Source organism: Lipophrys pholis (genome assembly GCF_963383615.2).
Source record: "Lipophrys pholis genome assembly, chromosome: 1".
Classification (NCBI taxonomy): Eukaryota; Metazoa; Chordata; class Actinopteri; order Blenniiformes; family Blenniidae; genus Lipophrys; species Lipophrys pholis.
Window position 1 is genome coordinate 31,408,929 of NC_137635.1, and position 23,032 is coordinate 31,431,960.

The 23,032-nt window shown below is 43.7% G+C and overlaps 2 protein-coding genes across 2 annotated transcripts; both read left to right on the plus strand.

Annotated features, from left to right (window-relative positions):
* Positions 1 to 7,849: 7,849 nt before the first annotated feature.
* On the plus strand, positions 7,850 to 12,828 carry LOC308123835 (uncharacterized protein). Its single transcript, XM_080486532.1, has 2 exons — positions 7,850 to 8,091; positions 11,252 to 12,828. The coding sequence occupies exons 1-2, from the start codon at positions 7,914 to 7,916 to the stop codon at positions 12,526 to 12,528; spliced, it is 1,455 nt and encodes a 484-aa protein (XP_080342658.1). The 5' UTR covers positions 7,850 to 7,913; the 3' UTR covers positions 12,529 to 12,828.
* Positions 12,829 to 19,653: 6,825 nt separating this feature from the next.
* LOC308110042 (zinc-binding protein A33-like) lies at positions 19,654 to 21,144 on the plus strand (the record flags this gene model as incomplete). The annotated part of the gene is made up of 1 exon (XM_080464066.1): positions 19,654 to 21,144. The coding sequence occupies exon 1, from the start codon at positions 19,717 to 19,719 to the stop codon at positions 21,142 to 21,144; it is 1,428 nt and encodes a 475-aa protein (XP_080320192.1). The 5' UTR covers positions 19,654 to 19,716.
* Positions 21,145 to 23,032: the final 1,888 nt, after the last annotated feature.

The following is a 23,032-nucleotide window of genomic DNA, read 5'->3' on the forward strand; positions in this document are numbered from 1 at the left end:
ACGGAGTTCTTCTGTGTGGCAGATTACATCTGAACTGTGTCTGTGCACGGCAGCCCCGGGCAAAACATAGACGGGCAAAACATGGTTGTCATTTTGTCGACTGTTTCCACACAGCAATCGAACAGCAACATATAAAATGTGTTATACAGGCGATTATACAAACTCTCGCTACCGCGCTACACAAACAGACGCTCATAATTGACTGTGATTGATTGGTCAGGTGTACTTGGAACATCTGATGCGCCAGCACAGAACTGCAACATATAGAATGTTCCACATGTTGTAGTTCTATGCTGCAGCGCTGCTACACAGCATAGAACTGCAACATATAAAATGTGTTCTACAGACATTCTACCATCTCTCTGCTTTGTCAGATCGTCAACACGTTCTAAACTTTCACGTTCTAATATTGCCATATCGAACAGCCCGAGGTTAAATTAAATGTTGTGTCGAAGTTTGTTTGGGTGTCTTCGCCTGTAAGACACAGCAAATTCTTGAGGCCACGTTTTGGTGAGGAAATGCAAGGACAGTCAACAGGTGTTGGTCTTTCTGTGCACTTAAAACAAATGGTGCGGATATTTCCCTGCTAGGCTGAAGCGGCATTCCTCTTTGGTTTGTCAGGGTTGGGGGTAGTGTTGTGGAGAACGTGGTTAAAGTATTGCTTGGGAGCACATCCCTGGCCTCTGGATTGTTGCTCGTCACTTGTCCAAACCAGTGGGCTTCAGTGCATAAATACACACCACAAGTACCTACATGAAGACTAGGGGGGAGCATAGTCAGGGACTCGCTGTGGACAGTTAGTGGGAATTGTCCAAACCAAGGCAAGTGTACAGCTGATCCCCACTGTGGTTTGGGGTCCTCGTCATTTCAAAATGTTTCACTTGGTTCTCAAGTTGTCAGGACAGAGCTAGTCATTATGGGTGACATGGATGCGTTTTATTGCCAATCCTTCTGAGGAGGCAGTGGAAAAGAGACGTCTTAAGGAAAATATCTGTGAGGTCAAAGTTGGTGGATTTGGGAATTCTGGAGACTAAAATGGCTGAAGCTTCTACTGTGTCCAGTCTAGACTGAATGCCTAACTATTTGTGGTCCTGACAATAAGGCTTTAAAACTGTAATTTCTGACACCCATACAGAAAAGGAAGGGCTGGACATTGCAGAAGAGTTTCATGACAAATGGCAGTTTCCCCACCGCCCACTCTGGAACTCCTGAATTTCCCTTTCAGGCAAAGCGAAAAATTTTCCTGGAGTTCTGGTTCCAGTAATGCACGCTTAAGCAGTCAGAGAGAATGTTCTTTACGTTTGTATTTAAAAGCTCGAAAGAGTGAGAACTTTGTTATAATGTAAATGAACATGAGGGATTGAAAAAACACTGTTGAACTTTTCAATTCTGATGTGAGAAATGTACCAAAGTAGTTGAGATAATTAGCAACTTACTTTTTGTGCCATCTGAGTCCAGGATTTCTGTCAGTCAAGGTAATGTCCTCCTCGGCCCCCAAAGCCTCCCTCACTTTAGTGGCGAAGCCCTCCACAGTCGCCTCGGTTTCTGAGAAGAGCACCACCACCATTCTTGAGGGTGACAGCTTGTCATGGACAACCTCAGCATAGTGGATTGACCTGGGGTTTGAAACAGACAGACGGACACTTTATTCTCGAGGGAAGATTAAATTATCCAGTAGTTCACAATCTACCAGAACCCACAGAGGACGAGGGGAAAGAGAAGGGGACCGGCGCCCGGGTCACAGGGTTCATGCTTGGCCCCTGATCACCGTGCGCCTCATAGTGCCGTCGGTTGGTGAGGCTCATGATGGGGAAATTCCCTGCGGCCTGAGGGAAAATGGCTGTGTTGCCATCATCTGTGATATACACGGTTGCAGCACTAACTTGTAAAATGGGATAGAATGGAAAAGAAATTAAATTTAAAAACGAACTGTAGAACACTAAACTCTTTTATTGCTTCATAGTCATCAAAACACCGCTGCACCAAGGTCGTCATGAAAATATAGGCCTACCATTTCAGTAAAGAATTGCTTGGTAATTATTATGTGATATGTTTTCAAAATCAAACTATAGATGACACTGAGACATTTCAGTTCTGTTTATTATCATCACTCTGAGTACAAATTAAATTAAAACATTTACAATTACAGATTTGATATTTGAGTCAGATTACTGATAGTAAAAATGTGTTAGGCAGTCTGTAATAAATTGCTTTATTACATTACATTTAGTCACTGTTAGGTGTGGCTCAGTTCTCTGCCTCTTCTCTCCCTCCTCCCTCTGCCGACTGCGCACCTGAGTGAGATCAGGCTTCAGGTAGGAGCAGGTGATAAAAGGCAGACGAGGAGGGCTGAGGCGCTCTTCCTCCTTCTGCCGCACACCGTTGTGGGCAAGCTTCTTTGTTTGTTCTGTTGATTAACTTTACTTTGTTTTTGTCTCCCCTCTCCTAGGCATTGGTCTCCCCTCCTCGGATGCCTAGGTTGCTGGGTTTTTTCTTGTTTTAGTTTGGGCTGGAGATCTCTGGTAGTCCAGTTATCGGTTTTTCTTTGGATTCTAGGTTGTGGTTTTCAGAGGTTAGGAGGAGGTGCTGAGTGCGACGGCCCATTGCGTGGCTGGCTCAGTATCTTCTCATCTTTTTGATTATTCCGGCCAGGGTCTCCAGCCCCTTTCTGTTGTTCTCTAATAGCTTTAGTTTTCTCCTTCAATATTGTTTTGGGATAAAAAAAAAATTATTATTTCTCATATTCAACCTGGTTGTGGTGTCCCGTCAATGTGCTGCAGTCTCAGGGTGTTTCGAGCCTTTGTTGTATGGAGGAGACGGTAACGGACACCTCCACGGACATGTCGTCCTCCCGCAGGCTCATTCTTTTCCCACCACGAAACAACACGAAAGACTCCATCACTGTGATATTTTGAAGCGCTCAGACCAGGTTCAAATCTCCTGGGCTGGGCGGGAGGGGGTGTCTATGGGTGAGGGTCGGGATGTGTGTGTGTGTCTGCTCACAGGCAGACTGAAGGGGGCAGCAACGCAATGCGCTGTTGTTTACTCTCCCATCAAACGAAGAAGAGATTTGTCTTCTGGGTTGTCCGGCAAATCAACGAATTCTGTTAAACCCATAACGGGAAACAACTCAATTTCCTTGTTTCGATTTTCAACTTCCAAACAAGAAACGAGTCGTCTACCATTATCAAATCGGAAAATGAAAATCGGATTATTTTCTGACATCAAAAAGAAAATCGAATGGCCGAAAAGTACACGGACCTTTACAACAGCCGTCTTGTTGTTTATGATAAACAACATCTATAGTTCCTGATAAAAGTCTTGTCGCTTATCCGTTTTGTACAAACAGCTAATAGCTTGATTTTAAACTAATCAATTAGTTTCGTAAATGGCTCATATGGAAGCTGAAGCCCTCCCAAATGATGATTAATGTAATAAAATTGTTTCATTGAAAGCATGTTTATCATTTGAAAACAGGTCAGATTTTGTCAAGACAAAAGTTTTGTCGCCTGGGAAATCAGCTTGCCTTGGATTTTTGAGCCAACAATCAGTCCTCTGGAGCAGTTGTCTTGCGGGGTCTGCCTGACCTGGACTCATTGTTGTCAAATAAGGGCAGCTAAATGTAAGAATTTTTATTTTTTATTGAGTCATGTTATAAAGCTCTTATTTCTTTTACCGCAGTGCCCCCTTTATAGGGGCGCTCTGCATTGGGAGTTGAGCGCCCCCTCGTCAGCGTCTACACTAGAGGTCTCAATCTCAGATCCTCAAGGGCCACAGCCCTGCATATTGTCCATGTCTCCCTCCCCTGAATGTCCTGATGGTTCATCACCACATTCAGCACAAAGCCAGACAACAAGCTGCTCATTGCAATCAGCTATGTGGAAGCAGGGAGACATGGAAAACATGCAGGGCTGCGGCCCTCAATCGGATCGGAGTTTGAAACCCCTGATCTACACTCTGTTCGCTGTGGCTGCCCCACACACACACTACGGCTAGTTGATTGTATCAGTGGGACTTGAATGACGCTTGGCATGTAGCGTGTAGCTGGGCGGAGCAGTAAAACAATTGAGCAACTTCGGGCTAACTGCTGGTCTCTGGTGAAGGAGTTGCTGGTGTTTTCTACTTTATCTTTCTCCTCTTGATATTTAGGCAGAACATATTGAATATCTTTAGAACTTTATTGCTCCACTGCTAGAAAATCAAGAAACTGCATTAATACATTACAATCAATTGTTTAGTCGCTTCGTCAATGAAAAGATTAAATTCAACAACCCCTATTTTGTTTTTTTCAGGTCTTCCATACATGTCTGTAGCACAGTGCCTCCCTCTGCGTCGGTTGTGTCAGGTGTGGTGTGGAGGATTCAAGCGCCGACAGGACCAGGAAGGTAAGTTGGTAAAGGGTTTATTAGGGGTATTTCTAGCCGATCGGTAATCCTCAGAGTAGCGTGGAAGCGGCGGTGGGAGTCACGGGGACGCGATCTTCCCAGCAGGACAGAGCGGCGCACACCGGGACTCCACAGGGGAGTAGAATACAGGGTCGATAACTCAAAGTATCTTTAAACACGAAGAAACTAGCCATCACAAAAAACTTGAGGGACTGAGTCAAGATACGGAGGGGGTAAACGTGACGATCTGGTGATGAGAGCCTGGAATCCCGGTTCCTAAATACTGGCCTCTCATTGGTTTCAGGTGTGCATCCTGCTCCGTCCGCTACACCCACACCGACAAAAACCCAGCGGAAGACACCTCCGGAACGTAACAGGTTGGAGCTGTGGTCCCCCGATGGAGTAAGTACAGTTGATTTGTTGTTGGAGTTTGTTTTCTTTCATGTCTGATACACGTGCAGTGAAATGTCTGCTGGGTTCGACTTGTTTTCTAGATGCACGTCAGCGACTCCGACGACATGCCAATCCTGATGCAGCTGCTGTGGGACGCTGCCGTCCACCAGCTGACACCTCCTCCTCCGCCTGAGTCCCCGGTGTCTCCCTGGGAACTGCTGTGTGCCAGGGTGTCCCCCAGGGTGATTGTGATGGGACACGTCCCCGTGCCCTGTCGCATCGACCCCTGGGAGTGGACCACGGTAGGCCAGGAGGGTCAGGTAATGGGTTTCTCCCAATCATTGTGCGATCGGAAGTCTGTGCAGTTTTCTTGGGGATAAAAAACAATTGAGTCTGTCTTTTTCTCTTTTTCAAAGACTGGAACATCTGTTGTGCAACAGTCTGCCATCCCGTCCAACCCTGTGTGGTTCAGCGGGGCCATGTTGGACACCCTGGAGAAGGTCTTGCCGCCTTCTGGCTCAGACAGCCCTGCTGACCCACCAGCTGGCCAGAGGCCTGTACTACAAAGCTGGATTTTCTCTTACCAAGAAAACTTCAAGTATTAACTCTGGTTTTCCGTACTACGACGCTCGCTCACTTCTTACCGGGATAAATCACCGTGGTAACTGACGCTGAAAGTCTAACCTGCTCCGGAGCAGGATATGTTCTTGATAAGGTCAAAGCTCCGCCTCCTGACCAATCAGAACTCTTTATCAGTCAACAGGACGCTGGACGTGACTGACTTTTATGGACAGGTCTCTGGGTCCAAGCTCAACCGAGACAAGACCCAAGCCCAGTTTTATGGACCATGTATAGAGACTGAGAAGACTGGACTTCCCAAATACTGGGGGTGAAATTTGACACGGAGGGAGGGGGAAAGACAGACTGGCCAGACGTGGTAGGGAAAGTCAGAGAAAGACTAGGATTCTGGGGACTTGGAGGACTGACCATGGAAGGAAAGGTTTTAATCATCAAAGCTGTGATTTTTACCTTTGCTTTTATTGATCAGCTCTGTGTTTATGCCTCCTAGGAGAGTGCTTTTAGACTTGGACCGGGCCATGTTTTATTTTTTATGGGGATCAAAGTGGGAGAGATTAAGAAGGGAGGTCATGAAAAGGCCTAAAGATAAAGGAGGGAAGGGAGTATCGGATTTTACCACAAGTCACTCCACATTTCATACTGTTTACTGGTGTTGCCATATCTAAATTACTGTGCTGAGGTTTGGGGAAATACTTTTCAATTTTCAAATTAATTTTACAAAAAAGAGCTATAAGAATAATTCATAAAACTGGTTATAGAGATCACACAAATTCACTCTTCAAATCAAAAATACTAAAATTCACTGACCTGGTACAATTTCAAACTGCACAAATGATTTATAAAGCAATAAACAATCAACTTCCTGCAAATATTAAAAACTTTTTTAGAGACGGGGGTTATAACTGGAGAGGGGATTTAAAGCTAAAACACGGGAGATTTCACACAACTCCAAAATCATTTTGTCTTTCAATATGTGGAGTGAGGTTGTACAATGGATTGGAGGCGGAGCACAGGCAGTGTTCAAGCACAACCCAGTTCAAAAAACGATACAAATCAGTGGATTTCACTATATATAGGGAGGAGTACGGGCTGTGACACTGGTGTAAAAAAATATTTATTTATGTTATTTATAAATTATGCATTTAATACTTTTCTTGTTAATTTGTATATGTAGGTATGTATGTCGGTATGTATATGTGCGTATATATGTATGTATTAAATGATTCATTGTTGAAGTGGAATAGGGGTAGGAGTAAATAAGCTTCGGATTCGTCCTCCTTTTCAGTTATGGATGGGCATTATTTATTTTCCTTAATTTTGGCTCATGTTTATTTGTTTCACGTGTTTTTATGTAATTTTTTTTATGGTTTGAATAATTTATTTTGTGCCCACATGCCCAAAATAAACTTTCAATTCAATTGAGTTACATTTTTTAAGAGTTCACCAACTGGATAAATCTTGTAAATAATTTTAAAAAGTTTTTCCTTTCCCTTCGGTGAAGTGGACTGAATATGACGCTGCCTGATGGTGTTATAGACTTTACAAGGAGTACACGACGAATCGACCGCTATTCCCTATTGGCGGTGGCCCTACTATCTTGGTCTGGTCGCCCGTTCCGCTCAGTCTAATCTGTTTGACAGGAGCAATGAAATGTCAGCGACTTTAATCAATCATAAATCACTGACTAATAAACTGATTTTCACCTGGTTTTCTTTCCTGCAGACGTCATGCATGTTAATCTGATACCGAACACATGGTTTGGTGTATTTTAATATTCATAGTGGGCTAAACAATGATTTGTGATATATGATAGGTAAAACACAATACACACACAAGATTTTCTTAATTAATTTGAGGCACCCACACACAAACATATCTTATATATTAAATTAACATGTCTAAAAGGGTAGGAAAAAGTAAAACTTATTAAATACTACCCTTATCCAATATTCATTAGTTCTACTTTATAAATATCTTTGTGTTAAAATTAGATTGTATCGTATTTGTAAATATATGCAGTAAGAATGCTATGTAATATAAACACACACCATATGCACATAAGTACGTATATCAGCACATATATACATACAAAAACATACGTATATATAACATTAAAAAAGTTTTGCATTCATACAGACAGTGCACCCCTTCCCAAAATACATGTCCACACTCAAATCCTACATAAAAATATAAATATACTAACAATCACTCAAGTTCAGTCCTGTTGACAGGACTATGGTCTTTGGACGGCGTGAGACCGGGCGGAAGTGCACTGGAAGTGTCGCTTTCTGGTGGTGTAGACCGGGCGGAAGTAAGCTGAATATGTCGCTTCCTGATCGCGTAAAACCGGGCGGAAGTAAACCGGAAGTATCACTTCTCGATGGCGTGAGGCCGGGCGGAAGTAAACCGGAAATGTCCTCGACGGCGTGAGACCGGGCGGAAGTTGAACGAAAGTGTCACTTCTCGACGGCGTGAGGCCGGGCGGAAGTGGACCGGAAGCAATGTGAGGTGATAGGATTGTTGTCAACGTCTTGTCAGCAGGTGAGCAGCAGGACGATGTCTTCCTCCTCGGTTCAGTTTCTGAGAGAGTTCATCAACGCGCGGCTGGCCGCGGCTGCAGAGGAGATCATCGGGGTGGTTGAGCAAACCATCGTGCAGTACGAGGAGGAGATAGACCGGCAGAAAGGCCTGCGGGACTTCATCAGGAGACACGACATACAGCTCCGGGTCGAAGGTGAGAGGATCTCGAGACAGTATCCTCATCATTACAGTATACTCATCATCACAGTATCTTTATTGTCACAGTATCCTCATCATCACAGTATCCTCATCATTACAGTATCCTCATCATCACAGTATCCTCATCATTACAGTATCCTCATCATCACAGTATCCTCATCATCACAGTATCCTCATCATTACAGTATCCTCATCACAGTATCCTCATCATCACAGTATCTTCATCATCACGGTATCTTCATCATCACAGTATCTTCATCATAACAGTATCTTCGTCAGCACAGTATCTTCATCATCACAGTATCCTCATCATCACAGTGTCTTCATCGTCACAGTATCCTCATCATCACAGTACCTTCATCATCACAGTATCCTCATGACAGTATCTTCATTATCACAGTATCTTCATCATCACAGTATCCTCATCATCACAGTATCTTCATCGTCACAGTATCCTCATCATCAGCAACACTTCCACAAATAATGTTTCTGTGATCAGAGTTTCATTATTATTATTCAGATTGGTTCTCTGTGTCCCCTGATAATGCTAATTCCAACAAACTGGTGAATTATTCACTCCATCCACTTGTGAATTTCCTCACAGGGATGAATAAAGTATCGATCGATCTATTTATCTACATGGCTTCTTTGAGGTTTAGATTAAGATCGTTTGAGTCACACACAGTAGTTCATGAATGTCATGAGCCTGTTGTTTCAATAATAAATCCAAAAATTAGTATTACTGCATTAATGGGAGCTTTTGTGGACAGGGTCCTGTTTTGATCGCTCCAAACTAATCACTACGCCACGTTTACAATTCAAGACCGATGAAGATGTGTTGTCCTTCGAAGACTCCTATTCAGTCCCGCAGAACACATCACTCTGTCCTCTCTTCTGCGTGTCGTGAGGATCACTGGAGTCCTGCTGGGAGTTTAACCTCGCTACAAAACGTGAACCAAGCCACTTGACTATCTGCGTTAAAAAAGCTCTTCAGTCTCTCATGCTGCATTCAGTGAAATTGTATCACTGAGTCTTATGTCTAAGACCGCAATCCTTTTAATTATGTATTCAATTCAATTCAAAGCAGCAGATACAACACAGTCATTTTACAGCACCAACGACCTGAGCAAGCAAAGAAGAAACTCCCTTTTAACAGGAGGAATCCTGCAGAACCAGACTCAGAGGTTGAGACTTTTTTATTTATGTATTTATTTTCCACAATTTCACACATACAACCAGGGATTTGGGCTTGTGCATGAAATATGTGAATTCTGTGGATAAAAACGGACCCCTAAAAAAGCTTGGAGGTTATTATGCCGGCATCCAACACACCACCACCACCACCACCCAGGGCATCTTGATCTGTACACTTTAACCGAGGATGGCTCAACCACAGCCAGGTGCCGCTGACATCATTCGTGAGGAGAGTGATCTGGCAGATTAATTTGTGCAAACTTACAGTGTTTGCATCTACAATAACATAAACAAGCAAAATATATATTTGTAAATAAATAAACTTTTTCCTACAGGTGTGGTCCTAAACACAATACATGACTAAATGTACATGTATGTAATAATAATATCTTCTACCTTGAATTGATCCATGTACAGCGAAAAAGCAGTTTAACCCTGGGAGTACTAAGGCGCATGTAAACCGGTTCGGTTTTCTTTTAAATATGGATAGTGTGGCTTGTTGTTTTAATTTACTTTCCTGCTCATTCCATAAGTTTGGACCTCTTTGACATTTACTGAAACTAGTACTAGAAGTGACACTTACAGCTCATATTTAGGAACCCAACATTGGGCTGAGGGCTGCCGAAGGGAAGAAAATGGACAAAAATAATCATATTTGTAAACATTTTAACGACCAGGTTGCAGCTCTACAATTTACATTTATTGGTCTGCATTCAGTAATGTGCAATAAACACATTGGAATTAAAAAGTGAGGCAAAACCTTAAGAAATATTGTAAAGCACACAAATATCAGAATTGGGGTTTTTCTGCCCTCTACAGTCAAATGTGGGATATTACAGTCCTGAGTGATTCCATTTCAGAATCTATTTTAAAACCTATTTAGAACAGTCAGTCAGTCTCAGTGTGACTTGCTTCCTGTTTAATCAGCATGGACCTTATTCAGGAGCAATTCCAGCTACCAAAACACCAGAGGAAAACACACACACACACACACACACACACACACACACACACACACACACACACACACACACACACACACACACACACACACACACACACACACACACACACAGAGCTTAAGTCACACTGAATTCTAGTGTCACACTAGATCAGCGTGCCTTGCTCTAATTGGCTGGGATTTGTGGAGCTGTTTCCGGTTGGCCATGATTCCTCTGATGTCCGGCTTTCATCCAGTACAATGGAACAGACTTCCTGTCCCAGGCCCTCCACACGTCGCCCCAGCTGCTCTCTGAGATCGGCGTCCAGATCTTCGATTCGCCGCGTCACTTTGTCAGTCGACAAACTTTTGTCACGGAGCCTTGTTTTTTTTGCTGAGGGCACTTTCAAACTCCGTCACTGAACGACTCGCTCCGCCTGGGAGCTTTGTTGTTACGCCGCGGCCCCTCACAGCAGCCACACATCTGTACCGCAGCATTTTAGCTTTTCAAATGCGCAACTTATTTCTCGCTTCAAAGGTTTTCAAAAATACATTTTACTGGACTGTTTCCCCGTCACGCCGTCAGCATCCCAGTGGTGAAAAATAACATTGCACCTCCTGGGAGTGAAGTAAAGCTAGGGCTAACCCACGCCTGCAATTACCGTTTTGGCCTGTTAATGTCACTAAAGATGACAACACAGAGCAAAGCGATGCACAGTTAGATTAACACCAAGGACTGTGGTTCATGGTGGGCCGCCAGAAATGTTGCTGCAAGGCGCACTTTGAGAACCTGTGGGTTAGAGGACAGAAAGAGAGAAGAGGAGAGACAGACAGACAGATTGTGAGGAGAGATTCACAATTCTGATCAGTTATGATCCAGGATTCCAGGAGACTCATTCCTGTTTTTTTAGGAGGGGGTTTCTCTTTTCATTTTCAAGGCTCATGCACACAGTAGATTTTCAGATCAGGACACTTTTTTAAATCTTTAAATCTGATTTGTCGTGTTGTTTTGTTCCTGCAGATGTTCCAGAGCAAAGTGTCTGTGACGAGGAGGAGGAAGAGCAGGAGGAGGTTCTCTCCGAGCAGCAGAGGAGGAGCTCCACTGTGGACCAGGAGGAACCAGAGCCCCGGCACATTAAAGAGGAACAGGAGGAACTCCACACCTCCCTAGAAGCAGGTCAGCTTGTACTGAAGCAGGAGATCTTCATGGAGGACAGTGAACCTGACGGCGGAGGCCAGATGGACTCGGGGTCGATCGGAGATCCAGAGCTGAACTTCAACAAGAGACGCCACCGTATCGATGAGGACGACTCGTCCCAGACTGAGAGTCGCTGCAGCGCCGATGAGAAGAGTCTGAAATGTGATGTTTGTGGTAAAACCTTCAAGTTTCTGTCACAGATGAAGAGACACCATCGCTTCCACACAGGCGAGCGGCCGTACGCTTGTCAAGTATGTGGGAAGAGATTCTACGAGATTTACCTGCTGAAATACCACGAAAGAAGTCACACGGGCGAGGCGCCGCATTGCTGCAAGTCATGTGGGAAAAAGTTTGGCTGCAGCACGACCTTCAAACTGCACATGAGGCTCCACTCTGGACCCACTGCCTACTCTTTTAAAGCGCGGGGGCGGAGCGCCGGCCCCGGCCTGTCCGTCCAGAGACCGTACGTGTGCAGCACCTGCGGAGTCTCGTTTTCTGGACTGTCGTCCTTTAAGCGTCATGTCTCGATACACACCGGCGAGAAGCCGTTCGCTTGCAAAACCTGCGGGAAGAGGTTCCGCAATAACGACAACTTGTTGGTCCACGCCAGGATCCACACGGGCGGGACGCCGTACTCGTGCGAAATGTGCGCGAGGAGCTTCAGACACAGCAACTCCCTGCTGCGTCACGTGAGGATCCACACGGGTGAGAAGCCGTACCGCTGCACCACCTGCGGGAAGGGGTTCGTCGAGGCGTCCAAGCTGAAAAAGCACATCCGATCTCACACGGGCGAGAAGCCCTACCCCTGCAACGTCTGCGACAAAAGGTTCAAAGATGCGTCCACGCTGAAGAGACATCTGCTCTCGCACACTGGCGAGAGGCCGTTCGTCTGCGCCACTTGTGGGAGGGGCTTCATGAGCAATGACAACCTGTTGGTGCACATGAGAACGCACACGGGCGAGAGGCCGTATTCATGTCAGACATGTGGGAGGAGCTTCACTCAGCGGGGCAGTTTGACGGTGCACATGAGGACTCACAGCGGAGCCAAGCTGCAGCCGCAAACGTCCACGGAGGGAACGATTCCTGGAGGCCGAACGTGAAGAAAGCAGCATTTTGGGCTTCAGGGTTTCCAGTAATGAGGCGGTGGTTAATTCTTCTGCTGCTCCGGAGCAGGTTATGGTGAGGATAAGAGCTCACAGGCAGAAACTATCGGTCCGTCTGTTTATTTCTTGTCGCACAAAAAGTGACGTGTCGTGATACTTCGGCCTCCCGGCCGTCTGAAGTCTCATGTGTTCACAGACTGAAGGTTCGTTTGACCTTTCTACAAACACTAACCGATTGTAAATGTACAGCATTTTGTTGTAAATTGACATTGTGTGAATAAAGTTGTTTTTTTCATCAAAGAAGTTGGTGACCAAATGTTTTTCTCTCGGTGCTGTTCAGTTTATTTATAGGGCTCAATTCATTCGAACATAATGCATAATGCTCTGCCACCCCAGATGATCTCAAACGGGTAGATTCAGTCAATACGTCTGAATCGACAGCCTCCACACTGGTAAAATATGCTAAAATCAGTGTTTCAACAGTAACAATGGAGTCTTTTGATGTTCAATAAATTAGGAAATGCCTTGATTTCTCTCCGTGTTGTCATCAGCAGTACACACGCATGCAAACATTCTAGACAGAAAACATTGAGCACTATTAGCACTGTCATATAAACATCGTTCTGTCACAATGTTCAGGCGATCCATACATGGAAAATGACCACAGGTGGATGTGAAAGCTGCATAATTCGACCTTCTGTAAAACATTGTTGTTTTAGAAGAACTCAAACTGAAATGTTGGCCCAAAGGAGGCTGGAGTCCTGAGAAAAGGAGGTGAATGAACGGATTAAGACTTTAAGTTCAGACTATATTAGTCTATACAAGTATGATGCTTTAACTTATGGCAGTTTCTCAGGTTGTCCTCTCAAACTTCACCTTGTACAGAATCTTCTGGAAAGACTTGCAATAATAAAGTCACATGAAAATATGTACCGATGCACAATTCTAAGACGTTGTGTTTGGTCACTTTAGGATCAGATTTCAGATTTACTCTGAATCAATTCAACCTGGTGAGTAAAAGGTTTTGTCTCTCGCTGAAAGACTTCACAGAGAGGCTCACGGGGTCTTAGAGCAGAGACCTAAGGTCAACAAGTTGCATAGGATTCAAGCAACAGCTGATTTTCTTCAAGACTGCAAATCGAAAAAGAATCAGTGTTCAGAGAAATTAAGTCTGTGTCACTGCTGAAGTCAAATTCAGCTTTCTAGAATCAAACAATTGATGTGTATTTCCTGTAAATCCTCCCCCCAGTGTGATCAAACAGGAAGTAGCAGAATCCATCTGATATGAAGCTGTGGGCTGAATCCCACTTCCCTCCTCTTTGAAGAGGAGTCCCATATCTGTGTTCAGCTTTTTGTACAGCCTCTTCTACACTTTGGATCACTGTGTCTCAGAGCACAGTAGTAGAGAGCTGAGTCTGCCAGGGTTAGCTTTGTAATGCTCAGTGTCGTTGATGTGGCTGATGTTTGGGATCCAAATCGACTGTCAGGAATATGTTTACTATTACTCCATGACTTTGCTCCTTTCCAGAGTATAAACTGAGGAGTCTGAAGGTCTGAATGCCGTTTGTACCAGTAAAGTTCAGGATCATCTCCATCAGTCTGATAGCGACATGTGAGTGTGACAGATTGTCCTTCTCTTCCACTGACTTCTTGTTGTACAGGAGAGATTGTGTCTGCAGTAAGTATTGTCTTGTCTTTGCTCCAGCAGTTTTAGTACACAGTTGTACTGTTTCCTGTCACTGTGGGCCACAGAGCACAGTAGTACACAGCAGAGTCAGACAGCTCAAGATTCTGGATCTCCAGAGGAACTGATTTCTCTTAGAGCTCAGCATCAAATCTGTATTTGAGCTTCTCTGTAGCTTGTTCCACTGTTGTTAAGTAAACTTAAAGCAGGTACTCTGGGTAACTAGTGGTTTCTAGTTTGTATCAAAACAAATATGGATATTTATCAGTGGTCTTAAAAGTGCATTTCATTATAACTGAGTTTCCTTCAGCAGCAATAACATCTCCTGGTGGCTGCATCACTTTGTCTTCTCCTTTACACTCTGGAGAAGAAGAGAACATAAAGTGGAGGAGGTTAATAAATAAAGTTGATTGATTGAAGGAAAACAATCAATGTAGATTTGAATAGTTTATCAGAAATGAAGAATTGCATTGAAACCCTGAAGTTGTTTCTACAAGGTAACAAGCAGCAGCAGAAATGATGACCTGTGATTTTCTGGATCCTGAACATTCAAAGTTCTTCATGTAGAGCTCAGTAATAGTAATTCAATACTATTTGTCGTGATATTAAAATCAGGCATGTCAGTCTCAACGTCTGGCTGCAAGAGTTCACCACAGGGGGTCCTGACCCTCCCCTCTCAGGGCTCACCCACTCACAGGAGCCAGTCACCCAAAAGACTTTGGCGAACACTCACCCTCTCTTGCTCTGAGGACTCCGGAGGAGCAGGAACTGGCCAGAACTGCAAACAGCTAAAAGAGAGGATGCCTGAACCCCATAAGGGCAAACAGAGGACAACATCCAGCATCTGGCCTCATCAACAGCAAAACACAAATCCTGTTTTGCTGAGGAGCCAAGAACAGCACCGACACCAGCTCACAAAATCCTTTCTGCCAAGACGTCCAACTTGAGAGTGTATCCAACCCCTCCCCGGCTCTGCTCTCTTACTTTACACAGTAGATAAAGTCGCAGTGTGCAATTTTGTGGGTGTGCTCTCCTGTAGACAGCCTCCTGTTCTCTGTATGGTCTGTGCCTTGAAGCTTCAATAAAAAAAACCAAAGACCAAAGGTTTGACAAGTTATTTGTTCCAAGACAGAACACAGAACAAGGAGTCGTTAGCAACCTGTAAAACCAATGTTAGCCTGCCTCACACCAACACTGAGTTTACATGCTAATATTTGCTTTACAAACTTGTTAACTCCCAAACCGACACAAACTGCATCAAAGTCATCGTCATACACATATTTTTTCAATTCAATTCAACTTTATTTGTGAAGCGCCAAATCACATCAACAGACATCTCAAAGGGCTTTTACAATGATAGAAGACAACAGAACCCAACTAAACCCTTCCAAAGCAAGCAGATGTAACAAGCAACAGTGGCCATGAAAAACTCCCTCGCAGGAAGAAAAGTTCATACAAACTCCCTCTTCAGGAAGAAAGCGTGGGGCGGACCCTAGACTCTGGAAGGGCGGCCATCTTTCTTGACTGGTTGGGGGGAGAAAGTACATGGGGTACAACAGGGAGAGAGAGGAATAGAAGAGGGAGAGAGAGAGTGGCAGACAGGCGAGATAAATACAAATACTAAGAAAAGTCTATGATGAGCGTTGGTCTGATGATGAACCAATCTCAGTCTGGAGTTTAAGGGCCGTGCCGTTGCGGTGGGGTCACGGTGCTGTGGTGGGGTCGGGTAGTAGGACCGTCGTAACTCCACTCTGTGAGTCTTGGGTCTGATCCCCTGGATCCTGCTCCCCTCCTGTCAGGGAGAAAAACAGACGGCGGGAGTATCTGGTGGCTACAGTAATGTTGTTACACAGAGAGAAAGAAAGAAAGACAAGAAACAGAAGCTCCAAATGTAGAGTTACTCCCTTTAACGGGAGAGAGAAAATCCCCTCAGCAGTCTAGGCCTAGAGCAGCTCAACTTAGTGGTCCTATTTTATTCCTAATGATAAGCTTTATCAAAGAGGAAGGTTTTTAGTCTACTCTTAAATAAACTAATGGTGTCGGCCCTTCGGACCGAGGCTGCTAGTTGATTCCAGAGTAAAGGAGCCATATGGCTGAAACTCCTGCCTCCTGTTTTACTTTTATGGACTTTAGGGATTACCAACAGTCCTGCATCCTCAGAGCGAAGGGCTCGTGGAGGGTGATACACTTCTAGAAGTTTCTCGATATAGGACGGAGCCTGGTGATGAAGAGTTTTATATGTGATCAGAAGGATCTTGAATTCTATTCTAGATTCTATTGGAAGCCAGTGTAAGGATGCTAAGACTGGGGAGATGTGCTCTCTTCTTCCAGTTCTGGTTAGGAAACCTGCAGCAGCGTTCTGCACTAACTGTAAGATCCTAACAGAGGAGTTTGGACATCCTGACATTTGGGAGTTACAATAATCTAATCGTGAAGTCACAAAGGCAGGAATAATTTTTTCTGCATCTTTGAAGGACAAGAAGTTTCTAATTTTTGCAATATTCCTTAGATGGAAGAAGGCTGTCCTGGAGACATGTTTAACATGGGAAATAAAGGACAGATCCTGATCAAAAATAACACCCAGTTTCCTAATATCACTGTTAGAAGTTAAGGTAATATTATCTAAGGTAATCAAACTATCTGAAAAGTTATCCCTGAGCTTTTTAGGACCTACGATTAGAACCTCAGTCTTGGATGTGTTGAGCATTAAGAAGTTGATAGACATCCAGGACTTAACGTCCCTCAGGCAGGACTCTAATTTAACAAGTTGGTCGGCCTGATTGGCTTTAACTGATAAATATAGCTGAGTATCATCTGCATAACAATGAAAGTTAATGTTGTGTTACCTAATAATATTTCCGAGTGGTAACATAGAGAGATTAAACAATATCGGTCCAAGTACGGAGCCTTGTGGTACTCCACACAGGACCCGTTCATACATTGAAGATTTGTTATTTACATGAACAAATTGAAACTTGTCAGATAAATATGATTTAAACCAGTTTAAGGCTAAGTGTTTAATGCCGACGGCATCTTCTAATCTCCTTAAGAGTATATTATGATGGACAGTATCAGATGCGGCACTAAGGTCCAGAAGAACTAAAACAGATGGAAGAGCTCTATCTGAGGCCATTAGAAGGTCATTAGTAACTTTTAGCAGTGCAGTCTCTGTACTGTGGTTCATTCTGAAGCCGGACTGAAAGTCCTCTAACAGATTATTCTGGTGCAGATAATCGTTGAGTTGTTTAGCGACTTCGTTCTCCAGAACTTTTGACAGGAAAGGAAGGTTGGAGATCGGCCTGTAGTTCGAGAGAAGGCTTGTGTCTAAGTTTGGCTTCTTAATGAGAGGTTTAATAACTGCTAGTTTAAAGGATTGTGACACATAACCTATTGTTAGAGACTGGTTAATAATTGCGAGTATAGAATTATTGATTAGTGGCAGTGCCTCTTTCAGAATTCTAGTAGGAATTGGGTCCAACAGGCTCGTAGTTGGTTTAGCAGAAGAATTAAGGGAATTTAGTTCGGCTAGTTGTATTTGCTGAAAGCATTCCAAATGACTGTTTGATGGATGTTATCCCTAAGCGTTGTAATTTTATTTTGAAAGAACTTCATAAAGTCCTCACTACATATATTGATAGGAATGGTGGGCTCAACGCTATTTTGGTTCTTGGTCAGTTTGGCTACAGTACTGAAAAGAAACCGAGGGTTGTTTTTGTTTTCCTCTATTAAGGATGAGTAGTAATTAGTTCTACTTCTACTCAGAGCTTTCTTATGAGTTTTGAAGCTATCCTTCCAGGCTATATAATCTATGTCTGTTTTTGTTGAACGCCAAGTTCTTTCTAATCTATGAGAGTGTTGTTTAAGCTCGCGGATTGATGAGTTAAACCATGGGGATGACTTTTCCTGTTTTTTAATTTTCATTTTTTGAGGAGCTATGTCGTCTAGCATTGTTTTTAGCATATCTGTCAGACTATTTAGATATACCAGATATTTGATCCCCATGATAGCTTCAGATGTTTTACGCAGCAAATTGAATTCACACAAACTCCTTATATTTTGTCCTTAAACTTAGATAAACTCTGGAAGCAGACATTAAAGTCTGGCTACTATCCGTCTTTGTTATCTAGACCACACAATCAAGAAAACACCTCGGTCGGCCATCTTGCAACCGCCATTTTAGAATGTGGCTTCTTGTGGTATGCCATTTTAATTTGTTTCTTTCTAATAGACTTCTCTCTCTTTCTCTGTCTCTCTCTCTCTGTCTCTCTCTCTCTCTCTCTCTCTCTCTCTCTCTCTCTCTCTCTCTCTCCATCACACACATACACACACACACACACACACACACACACACACACACACACACACACACACACACACATGCACACACACAACTCCACAATTTTTCAGGCTTTACTATTAATTTTGGTCATTATAAATGATTTAATTATTAATTCAAATTCAAAGTTTATTGTTTAGTATATCTTATGAGTCTGATATAAAAAAAAAAATGGCTATCATTTCCTGTTAAACCGGTGGTGCCCCAGGGGTTATGAGATGCCTATTAAATTGCATTGTTTTTGTTAATCACAACTATCTTTGATACTTATTAATCATTATCAATGGCCAAACTGCCCAATGGTATCCTAATACACAACCAGTGTTCCTAACAACTTGTAGTTCATCACTAGCTCAATCTAAGGGCCCTGTTGGGTTCTAATGATGGAAGAGAATCAACGTTCTTCCTAGCACTCGAAAACACCATAATTTTGCTGTTAGAGGCAGATCGATATCGAAGTTGATGATTTTGATATTTGCCAGACAACAAGCAAAAGCAGCAGCACATCTCATTCATGATAGATGGTAGAGCGTGTGCGTGCCTGTGTGTGTTAGCCCGGGCACCCCACCAGACCCGAGGAGGCTCCAGCGAATCATTTCCGAGAGGCCAGACCCCCAGCCCTGACGGTACCAGAGGAAGAAGGCAAAGAAGACCAGCCCCAGCCAGGAAGAGTTGGAAAGAGAAGGGACACAAGGCCCCAGGCCACAACGACAGCCACCAGGCCAAGACCAGACAGATCCGAGAGCCCCTGGACCCAGACCCGGATGAGGGAACCCACGGGGTCTGGGCCCCAGGAGCCAAGCCCTGAAAAGTACAACAATTCATTAAAAGCCTCGACAGTTCTGAGAAGCTATTGCACCTCTGGTAGATTTAGTAATATAGTGATCAATGTTAGAGTTCAGGGTCATTGTGGTTCTGTTTTAATTTCTGATTTTGTCCTGAGGCACTTGTAGCTCCTGCGAGATGAAAACAGGTCCAACAGGTCAAAGAAGTTGTTCTTAATGATGATTTGTGCTCTGTTGAGGAAGTGAAAGTATCCTGCCAAACGAAGCAGCAAATCCATCTTAGGCTGAGATTTCTGCTGAAAAACACACCATTTGAGGATTATAAGTGGGAATCTGAAGAGACTGTGAACTGGTGAGTCCTGCTGAACGTTTAAGAAGAAATGGCTGAAAGAATTACTGCTGTCGAGAAGCTCCTGAGGTGCTATGTGTGTGACGAAACATTCCTAGAGCCCGTGTCTCTGGGCTGTAACCACAGCTTCTGTTCAAGCTGCCTGCAGCAATTCTGGGGAAAAGCTGGAAACCAAAACTGTCCTGTTTGTAAAAGAAAATCCTCCAAAGACGTTCCACTTGTGAACTTTGTTCTGAAGGAGCTGGCAGACTCCTTTGCTGGTAGACAGAAATCTGGACCATGTGATAGAGAAGAGCATGACCAGCAGGGGGAGCTGGTGTGTCCTAAACACCAAGAAGAGCCCAAAGTGTTCTGTGTGGATGAGCAGAGGGTTTTATGTACCATCTGCCATTTTCCTCATGACAGCAGCCACAAAGTGCTTCCTTTAGGAGAAGCAGTGAACGATCTGAAGGAGCAGCTGAGATGTGACTTTAAGTCTCTGCAGGACAAGAGGAACAAACACCAAAACATACAGAAAACGTACATTGACCTGGTCCAAGAGTCCAAGAAGCAGCTGGTGTCCACAGAGAGGCAGATCAGAGCCGAGTTCAACAAGCTGCACCAGTTCCTGAGAGAGGAAGAGGAGTCCAGACTGGCAGCTCTGAGGGAGGAAGAGGAGCAGAAGGCAGAGCGTGTGAGCAGAGAGATGAAGACGATTGAGGAGCAGATCTCCTCCCTCTCAGACTGCATAGGTGCTGTTGAAGCAGAGCTGCAGAAAGCCAGCGTGGCGTTCCTCAGCAGCTACAGAGACGTTCAGAGCCGAGCCAGAGCCCAGGGCTCACTGTCAGATCCACAGCTGCCCTCAGGACTGCTCATAGATGTTGCCAAACACCTGGGAAACCTGGCCTTCTCAGTCTGGAGCAAGATGAAGGACCAGGTCCACTTCACTCCTGTCATTCTGGACCCAAACACTGCAGCGTACCGCCTCTACCTGTCTGATGACCTGACCAGTGTGAGACGTGGGGACAAACTGCAGCAGCTTCCTGATAATCCAGAGAGATTCACAATGCAAAGCAACATTTTGGGTTCTGAGGGCTTCAGCTCAGGGAAACACAGCTGGGAGGTGGAGGTGGGAGATCATCCATTCTGGACTGTTGGATTGGCTAAAGAGTCAGTTGACAGAAAGGGAAAGATTTCTGCGACCCCCAAAGATGGACTCTGGTGTTTATGGCATGGTGATGGAAAATACACTAATGGTGTTGGTGAGACAGTCAGTATGAAGGAGACTCTCCAGAGGTTCAGAGTCCAGCTGGACTACGACAAGGGGGAGGTTTCCTTCTACGACTCTGGAGACCTGAGTCACATCTACACTCACAAAGACACTTTCACTGAGAAACTCTTTCCTTTTTTCAATGCTACTAAACCTGCTGGAGTCAAAACCAAAAGTCTCACCGTCTGTCAGACTGAAGTTACTCTGTGATGTTCAGGTTCAGATATTTATATCAAACCAAACTAAAGTGCAGAAAGCAAGTTTGCCCTGTTTGAAATAATAATGGTTGGACTAACACAGGTATATCATCAAATGTGAGTTTGCCACTCCTAGCAAACACCATCTATCTACCACACACAAGGGCAATTTAGCATCACCAATTCACCTCGCATGCATATTTTTGGACTGGAGGATGAAATGCATGAACATATGTGGAGAACATGCAAACTCAACACAGAAAGGCCCTGAGTTGAACCCACAACCTTCTTGCTTTGAGGCGAGAACACAAACCACTGCACTGCACGGCCTTGCAAACAGCTCATAGTTAAAAAAGACAAAGCTTTTTTTATGGTATTGACAAAAATATCATACTAGTACGTCAAAGAAATAATAATATTCAAAAGTTACTTGTTTTTTCAGTTATTTCTACACACTTTGATATTAATATCCCGTTAAAAAAAGAACATTAAAACATGAAATATTATGATTTATTGTAATATTGAGGGATGGGGTGTTTTTAATTTTCAGGACTTATGAGCTAAAATTATAAAAGGCTTGTGTCATGGTAAAATTATATTCTGTCACTTATAGAGATGCTTATACACTTTTATAATAGCTGAGAACCACTGAAACCAACAGCCTTATTAAAGCTGCATTATATTCTGTTATCACAGGCTTTTCTGTTTCCCTGGCTTTAAACTAGCAAAGACTCCCCCACTCCCTTTCCCAGCAAAGTCTTATCTGGTGGGGACGGAACACCGTTCCTGCGAACGTCAAGGTGAACTGCTTGTTATTGCTAAAACCCTCAACAGTTTAAGTTAATTATTATTTAATTGATTCTCTTCTCATTCTAACTGTTTTTATACGTTTGTTGATGTTTTGCACTTTTGACAAACAAAGTTGGTAATTGTAATTGAAGCTGGTGTCAATTGGTCATCGTCACTGGTTCTAATTACAGGTTCTAGTTACAGGTTCTAGTCACGGCGTGCAAACTACGGGGCGGCCTGGGGGGGCTCAGAACCACCTTAATGAGACAGGAGCCCCCCCTTAAAGTATAAATATTGGTAAAATGCTGTTTTTTCTTGTTTTTTCAGTTTTGTATTGATCATGTGTAAAATTATTCTATTTTCTATTTATTTTAATTTGTGCATGAGGGTGAATCTTCACTCTTTCACTTTAAGTTGCCGGCCTGCATGCAGTTCTTGTCCTCACCATTGAAGTGTAGGGGCGCTGGTCTTAAACGTCACTTTAAATCATACAGCCGCTCAATTTCAAACAGGGAAACCTCATAAATTGTGGATATCTTAATAAAAATAAGCTGAGTGACTCTGAGGAGCAGCAACAGGAAGCTGATCCAGGTCTGTGGTGGCTTCTGTCTGAAGGTAATTGCAATAAACTGTGTTATTAATATTCAGCTCTGTGTTGTATATGATGGTGCTGAAGACTGGAGCTCTGGTAGTTTGGACCATTATTTTCTAATTCTGATGGTCATGTTGGTTTGGTGTCAATTATTGGTTTGTTGATGCGTGTTAACGTTTTCTCAGAGGTTATTTTCTGCACGTTAATGTGGACTTGACTCCCGGTGGAGACGCACTTTTTGTTTTATTTCATTGAGGTTTAGATGACTTCCAGACAAGACGTCCATGCAATGTCCAGGAAATTCATACAAAAAACTTTAATTGTGGGTTTTTGTCTTCATTTGTGGCCCTGGAGCTGCAATTGGACCCCAGTTTGTGTCAGTGGGGAAGACAAGTAGGCTTGTTTAGTGAATGCATGTTGGGTCGTCACCCTAAGCAATACAGCGGGCCTGAATTATAAACAAGTAAATGTATCACCAGAAATTATGAAAGTGAAGGAAACTTATTTCATGAAAAAGACT

What these genes read in the sequence shown, in the direction of transcription:
- LOC308123835 (XM_080486532.1), top strand. Translation starts at nt 7,914, where the DNA reads ATGTCTTCCTCCTCGGTTCAGTTTCTGAGAGAGTTCATCAACGCGCGG. An exon ending in CATACAGCTCCGGGTCGAAG is followed by an intron (nt 8,092 to 11,251) that starts GTGAGAGGATCT and finishes TTGTTCCTGCAG; the next exon opens with ATGTTCCAGAGCAAAGTGTC.